Source organism: Cebus imitator, unplaced genomic scaffold (assembly GCF_001604975.1).
Source record: "Cebus imitator isolate Cc_AM_T3 unplaced genomic scaffold, Cebus_imitator-1.0 Scaffold200, whole genome shotgun sequence".
Taxonomy (NCBI): domain Eukaryota; kingdom Metazoa; phylum Chordata; class Mammalia; order Primates; family Cebidae; genus Cebus; species Cebus imitator.
In genome coordinates, this window is record NW_016107515.1 from 433384 (window position 1) to 441613 (window position 8230).

The 8230-nt window shown below is 48.9% G+C and overlaps 1 protein-coding gene across 2 annotated transcripts in view; it reads right to left on the reverse strand.

The window, feature by feature from the left end:
- NEURL1B (neuralized E3 ubiquitin protein ligase 1B) overlaps positions 1-8230 on the reverse strand; it is a 43228-nt gene that overhangs the window by 15599 nt on the left and 19399 nt on the right. For both annotated transcript variants that reach the window (XM_037745421.1, XM_017547668.2), the window contains exon 2: positions 5413-5958. In XM_037745421.1, the coding sequence (XP_037601349.1) occupies positions 5413-5958 (546 nt within the window). The remainder of the gene's footprint in view (positions 1-5412; positions 5959-8230) is intronic.

Sequence of the window (8230 nt, forward strand, 5' to 3'; positions counted from 1 at the left end):
CTTAAGTGAGATTGAACTGACTTTCTGTCCCTTGCAACCAAAGATTTCTGACAATATGGTCTGCTATGCCATGGCCCTTGACTGGCATTGCTTGTTCAATCTGACCAGCTTTCCATCACTGGGCAGAGGAAGGACGGCAGGGCTGACACCACCCTGGGCTGCCTGGGAAGAGGGGCAGGACTTCCTCAAAACAGCACGGGCCTGAGCTCAAGGACCTCCAGAAAGAGCTTCCACAGAAAAGAGACATAATCAGTTGAGTATCCCCCATCTGAAAATCTGAAATGTGAAATGCTACAAGCTCTGAAGCTTTTTGAGCACAAAACATGAAAAAACACTAACTCTAGAATCATCAACAGTGATTTTTGGATATCATATTAGGGATGCCAAAATGGCAAGTGTAATACAAATATTCCAAAATCCAAAAACGTCTAAAATCTGAAGTGCTTCTAGTCATAAGCATTTCTGATAGGGGATACTCCACCTATACTAAATGCTTCCTGGAGCCAGGGAGAGGAGAGGGAAAAAGTGCATGGCCTGGCAGAAGCTTCCTCTCCTGGCTCCAGGAACTGCCAAATTCAGTGCAAAGTAATTTTCCTGGGCTCGGTCCCTTCTCTTCAGCCCTGAGGAGCATCCCAAGAAATCTAAGCCTCTCAGAATAGACCCACCCCAGGATCCAGCAAGCCCATCCTGATCTGTACCCCAGAGACCATTCAACAAGTAGTCATAGAGCAGCTCTCTGAGACAATGCACCCTACAATATTGTCTGTATGTGTGGCTTGCGGAACTGGTAGTAACCCAGGTGTCCATCAGTGGGCAGGGGCCATGAGGGAGCAAAGAGCCAGACAGGCATACAACAGTGCAGGTAGATCCAAAAAAAGGGTGAGCGGAAAAAGAAAAACAGGATAAGATCCTTAGCACAATACCATCCACATCCACATATAAAACAAAGCTACCTATTTTTAAAAGATGCATTCATGGGATTACTAATCAGAGTAGTGTCTGTCTGGGCAGGGGAAGGCATAAAAAGGAGTGGGCATTGGGGATGAGGCGAAAAAGAGCAGAGAGGGTGTGCATGGTCTAATGATTCCATCCCCTCGACAGTAGAATCTGAAGAACTCAACTTGACACCCAAGGTTCCCAAGCAGGGAGGGAGGAAGGGAGGGCGAGTATAGTACACACCTATGCAAAGGGGATCATGAGCACAACCCTGGCAGTACCTGGGGGCCCTTAAGAAAGCCTAACCTGGGTGCCATCCCCCAAGGTTCTGATTTAATTGGTCTGGGTGCAGCCTGGGAAGTGGGATTGTCGAAGCTCACCAGGTGAGCACAGTGTGAACTAAATACTGCCGCAGTGGTCTTCCAGTCCTGGCTCTGCCACTGACAGTCTTGGTGGTTCTAGGCTGGTCGCTCTCCTTCTTGGAACCCTGAATTTTGTATCTAGAAAGGGCACCCCAGGGTCTGGCCCCATAGATGCAGCACCCTCTGCTGCAGCTGGACTCTGTGCAGGAGGATACTGGGCTGGGCCCACAGTTCCACCAGGCAAAAATAGGTGAGAACTATGAACCTTTTTTATTTCTGAGACTTTGGCTCAAGATCTAGGGCAAATAAAACACACCCCAGCCCCACAAGAAAGGGTGGATGCTATCTAGACAAGGATTGCCAGATGAAATGCAGGATGCTCAGTTACTTGTTTTTATTGTATTTTGTTTTATTTATTTATTTTGAGATGAAGTTTTGCTCTGTTGCCCAGACTGAAGTATAATGGTGTGATCTTGGTTCACTGCAACCTCAGCCTCCCAGGTTCAATTGATTCTTCTGCCTCAGCCTCCCGAGTATTGGAGATTACAGGTGCCCACCACCACGCCTGGCTAATTTTTGTATTTTTATTAGATACAGGGTTTCACCATGTTGGCCAGGCTGGTCTTGAACCCCTGACCTCAGGTGATCTGCCTGCCTCGGCCTCCCAAAGTGCTGGGATTGCAGGTGTGAGCCACTGTGCTGGCCACATTTGAATTTCGGATAAACACATTTTTTTTTTTTTTTTTGCATAAGTATGTCCCAAATATTGCATGGGACACGCTCGCACTAAAATTTTTTCCTAATTAGCTAGGCATGAGCTTGTGGTCCTGGCTACTCAGGAGGCTGAGGGAGGAGGATTTCTTAGGCCCAGGAGGTCTAGGCTTCAGTGAGCTGTGTTCACGCCACTGCACTCCAGCCTGAGCAACAGGAGTGAAACCCTGTGTCAAAAAAAATTTTTTTCCTTGTTTATCTGAAATTCAAAAGTAACTCGGTGTCCTATATTTTTATTTGCTTGATTGGACAACCCTATCCCAGGTGCCTCTTTTGTTCACAGTTTTCAGGCTTTATCCAGTGGGACCTGACTGTGGTGAGGGAAGAATGAAGGAGTCTCAAGGGGTGTCAATTCTAGAATTTACAACTGAGAAGCTCTAAAGGAACCATGTCAGTCCCTTGTTCCTTGTGATGGAAAGTTGTTCAGTGTTCAGGATAGCACAGAAACTGGCTGTCTCTTTATATATCCATTGGGTACCTTGGACACCACCTCCAGGAAGCCAGATTCTCCCAGGTATTGGGAGATTTCGGGTGGGATTTTTGATGTTCTCATGGTGTCGCATCCTGTCCTGGAAACAGCAGGGTATTTGTTGCCTGTACTTAAACCATAGAAAATCATGACTGCTTAGTTTCTTATTTTTAGTTTAACATTTTTCTGATTATAAATCATTGTTATCTTGGAAAGGAAAAAAAGTCACTCATAATCCCTTTACCCAGATGTAACCAATGACAACTTGCTTTTCCGCTGGGAAGAAAAATAAACATTCATTAAGCCTCAATCACGTGTCAGGCACTTCCCCTCCATTATCTCGTATAACCTTCAGAGGACAATATCCTTATTGCTCTTTCTGACTATAAAAGCCATACAAGCTCTTTACATATATGCGTTTTTAAAAGGTGTCTCAGAGATATAAGGAAATAAAATTCACCCAAGATCTCATCGCGCAAGGATGAAATTCCTTCTAATGCCATTTCCCCTTTTATATATGTTTGTGTTTCCTGCAGATCATATGAGGCAGAGAGAAAAAAAGGACAGAAGAATTTTGTGATCACTGTCCTGCGGCACCTGTGTCAGGTACTTTCCATCAATGAGCACACCTCAGGGGCGACCTGCAGATGAGGGAAGCTGAGGCTATGTTTGCCATGCCACACTGACGTTCCAGCAGGCTCTACCTCTCCCTAGAATGTTGTCACAGTTCAATAAGGGTTTACTGAATAAGTAAATGGAGTTGGGGGAGAGTTCATGTGTCCTCACAGATTTATGCAGTCTCATTAAGTCATCAAAGGCTGCCTCCAATTTGTATTTTTTAAAAATCTGAATCCACTTGAGCTGATTATGGAGTGGCTGTGATTTCTGGGCTGTTACTCAGAGACACAGGGTGCAAATGAGCGGGTGAATGAGGTGAGATTGCTTCCCTGGATAGGAACAAAGAGCTCCAAAAAAGATGGTGGGAAATCTAGGAGGTTTTAGAAACCTGCATCTCCTGGAGGTGAAATACCAAAGCCTTTCATGGAAAACAGCATGAGGCGACACAATTAAAATGCCCAAGTAAGGTTTCCAGCTTGGAGGGTGGGTAGCTCTTCACAATCTGGTCTAAGCATGGAATTTGGACATGTGCTCCGGCTCACTTACAAATGGGCAGAGCTTCTTATTTCTTAGCTGTGATTTCTTGAGTGCCTTCTCTGTGCCAGGAACTGTGCTGCATCCGTTTCACACATCATCTCATGTAACCTTGCCAACAATCCCATGAGGTGTGTGCTGTCATGAGCCCATTTTGCAGATGAAAAAAAAAAAATGAGGCACAGAAAGGTTCAGTCACCTGGCCAAGGCCACACAGCTGGCATGTGGAGAGTCAGTTCTAGAACAGAGGTCTCTGTGATCCAGCCCCCTGCTCTTGACCACTTAGAAGTTCCACTGCCTCCCTACATCTGTGGGTTGGGGCATAGCTCGGATGCATGAATCTTTCCTCCTTGCCCAATGGTGGGGGATGAAGGGGATGGGGCAGAGGAGCAAGAAGCCCAGGTTACGGTTTCCCACAAGATGCAGGGCTGAAAAACCAGAAACAGCTCAAACCTTCAGATATACAAACTCTGGTAATCCAGCTCATGGGATACTACTTAGCAATAAAAAGGAACAAACTACTGATACAGCAACAGTGTGGATGAATCTGAAAAATACGATGCTGAGATAAAGAAGCCGGATGCCAATGCATAAATACTGAGCGATTCCACTCACATGAAGCTCAAAAACAGGCAAAACTAACCTATGGTGAAAAATCAGAACAGTGGCTACCTCTGGAGAAGAGAAGGCTTGACTCAGAAGGGTCAACTCTGGGGTTATGGACAGGTGTATCAATCTGTCAACGCCTGCGAACCTTTAGGTCCGTGCATTTCAGTGCCTGTACGCTACACCAAGAGCTGTGTCCAGACTCCCCGACAGACCTGCTGTCCTTTTACTCCCCTAGAGATCAAGGCTGGGCTGGCTGCAGTGCAGTCTGTAGATTCAAGAGCTAAGGTCCCAGAAAGCAGATGAGTGGTTGCCCGGGCTGGAGGGAGGGGAGAATAGGGAGTGGCTGCTTAATGGGTAGGGTTTCCCTCTGGGGTGATGGCATGTTTTAGAGCTGGATAGAGGTGATGCTTGCCAACTATATGCCACTCAGTTGTACACTTTAAAATGGTTGCTCTTCTATTATGTGAATTTTGCCCCACTTTTTTTTTTTTTTTTTAAAGTCTTGAGATACAGGCAGCAAACTTCTACTCCCATGAATTCTCACCATCAGGATTTCAGCATTAGCGGCTGCAATTCAGAATTAGGCTCACACCTGTCAGCCTCCCCAGCACCCCGAGCCCCTTAATGTGAGCCGAGGTTTGCCACACCTAATTCCTCTCTGCATGTCCCATGGAGGTACTCCAGGGGTGCTATGATCAGAGACTAAGTCTGACTGCTGAGTGGGTGAATGAGCGACTAACTGAGCAAATGGAAGTGTGTGAATGAATGAGTGAAGTAGTGAGCAAATGAATACATGTGAGAATGAGTGAATGAATGAGGGAATAAACCAGCAAGTGAAGAAATGAGTGAGTAAATGAACCTGGGCCAGAGGATGGGTTCAAGCCATGTGAGTTCCAATCCTGGCTTTGTAGCACACGCGATTTAACCTCTCCATGCCTCAGTTTTCGCATCTGTAAAATGGGAGGGTAGGCTGTCGTGAGAAATGAGTTAAAATGCGTAAAGCGTTTAGCGCCACACCTGGCAAAAGGAGCCTTCCATAAGTGACTGTGGCTACTAAAGAAACACACATCCACCGCTGCCGGGTCCCCACAGGGCGCCACGCCCGAGACCTACCCAGAAGTTGCACCTCGTCGGTGATGCCGTAGACGTCAATGAGCGCCCAGAGCGGGCCGCCCACCGCCACGCCGCAGTGGAAGAGCACCGGTTCGCCGTCGTTCACGCTGTAGAACACGCGGCCGTGGCGGTCCGCCCAGTAGGCCAGCACCGTGTCGCGCAGCGCCAGGTTTTCGGGCAGCGCCTTGGCCCAGTAGCCGGGCCGCGTGACCAGGTCGGGGCAGGCGTACTTGGGGATGTCCTGGGCGCTCATGAGCGACGGATCGTGCGCAGTGAAGCCGAAGCGCAGCGCGCCGCTCCAGCCGGGGCGCACGGCCACCAGGCGCAGCCGCACCTGCTCGTACAGCCGGATGGGCCGCTGTGTGAATGTGACGCCGTTGCAGAAGCTGTTGCGCCGCGTGGCCCGGCGCGAGTGGCCGTCCAGCCGCACGTTCTTGCCTTTCGCCTGCGCGTGGAAGCGCGGCGCCTCGCCCAGGACCGGGCGCCGCTCGGGGCCGGGGCCGCAGCACGGCCGGGTGGCCAGGAGGCGCGCCGGTGGGCTCGGGTCTGCGGAAAGAGAAAGGCAGCACGGTTAGGCCCCCTCCGAACCCCCGCGGGCCCCCATTGGTCTTTATTTAACAATCATTTTCATTTGAAATACCATCTTAATTGGACTGGTTATTGATAAACTTAAGAAGGTTCCAGGCTAGACCAAAGGGAGACCAGCCCTGATCTCTTTGCCACAGCAGTCACCATACCCATTCCACAGATAAGCAAACCAAGGTTTGGTGTGTGTGTGTGGTGAAGCACTAGAGCTGTTTCCCTGTCAGAGGGGCCAACGCCAAGAGCTTGTCACGACAGCAGCCAGAGGTCAAATGATTTCTCCGTCCCCATCAAATCCCTCTAAATCTACAAGGACCTCCGAGGGCCACCTCTGGGTTACAGAGTCCCTCCAAAGGCAACAGAGCCCTGTATTCTTGGGGTTAGTAGTGGAGGTATTGGGCTGCTTTTCTCTGTGCAAAGCATCCAAATACCTCCCCTACTTTTATTCAAAAGCTAAGACAGGTCAGGCAATAGAAACGGCCAAGGCAGCCTGAATCCCAGTTCTGGCATTTTCTGTCACTTCTCTACCATGTCTTTTTGCCTGGAAAACGGGGACATGACCCCACTCACATAGCTGCTGAAACAGAGTGTGGATGAAGTCCCTGGAGTACTACCTGGCACAATGTGTGTGTGTAACAAGTCATTAATAATATGATATTATTACTGATGACATAGATTACTGAAGTTCCAAAGCACACCCAAGCCAGGATTCAGGGACTTCCCCCCACCTCAGCACAGAAAATGAAAGCATTCCTTATGATGCAACGTTGGCTGTCCTGGAACGCACACCTTTGGGCTTCATTTCTAAAGACGTTCTGCTCTGAAGGACATGGGGAATCCTTGGGTGGTCTTTGAAAGGATCTGGTCACAAAGCCAGGTGGCTCAACATCAAGTGGGAGTCTTCCTTTCCCCTTGCCTTTCCTCCTCCCATCCTAGGGGTGGTTCCTGGGAGGCTCTGGGAGACCGGGAGGTGACAGGGAGGGAGATCACTACATGAGTCTCTGCTGCTCTTCACAACGCAGTTGAGCACAATTTTCATGGCAAATTCTCACAAACCACAGGCCGCCCAAGGCACACAATGAGAAGAATAGCGACCCCAGGAATGAAAGACCAGCCACGGGGTACACTGTGCTTTGGGCACCCTACAGGGTGGAAGTGGGGGGTGTTTCAATGAATGCTGAGCTTGATAGGAGCTAGGGTTGGAGAAAATGAAGATGGAGAGGCAATGGTGGGGCAAACAAGCTGTGGCTCTCCTTCCCAGGCCCTGGGAGAAGGAAGGCCCAGTCACCAGGGGGAGAAAATCATGGCCGGAAGCTGGAAGGCCCCTCTCCACACAGCAGCCAAAATATGTGGGATAAAAAAGCCGAAGTCCCGCATTAGAAAGAAACTTCAAGGGCTTTAGTCATTCATTCACTTAACAAATATGAAGTGAGTGTCCAGTATGTGCCAGGCACCATGCCAGGGCCTGGGTATATAGCAATCACCAGGACAGACAAGATTGCTGTGTGATGGAGCTGACATTCTGGTGGGCAAAGTCAGACAATAAGAAACATACTCTTCCTGGTGGGATGCATTACATAGTAACATTCAGCCAACGAGGCGGGGCAGAGAGAGGTGCTTTCTCAGGACTTTTAGGAAGGGGCTCCCTGATGAGTGACTTTGGAGCAGAGGCCTGAAGGAGGTAAAGGAATGAGCTGGGAGGGTGGTTAGGGGGAAGATCATTCCAGGTAGGAGGTACAGCAAGTGCAAAGGCCCTGAGGTGTAGCTGAGAAATGACAAGGAAGCCAGTGTAGCTAGCATGGTGTGAGCAAGGAGGGAAGTGGGTAGAAATGAGATCAGAGCTGGGGTGGGGAGTGGGGAGAGCCTACTGTTCGAGTTTTCTTTAACCATTTTACTCTGAATGCAATGAGAGCTTATTGAAGGTTTAGAGCAGAGACACGGTAGGAGCGCTCAGGACACTGTGTGCAAAGCGGACTGCTGGGAGGGGGTGGGCAAGGATGCTGGGGCCAGCAAAGCTACTGGATTATTCCAGGGCAGAGATCGTGATGGCTCCTACTGGGGTGGGTACCAGTAAAGGTGGTGGGAAGGGGTCAGATTCTGGATCTGTCTTGAAGGTAGTAGAAATTTGAAGGTTTTCATTCATTTTTATAGAGGAAAATAGAAACATTCAGTCTACTTGCTTTGGACATTTCAACTATATTCAATATATAAAACAAATTGAAAAGGCCTTTTGGTT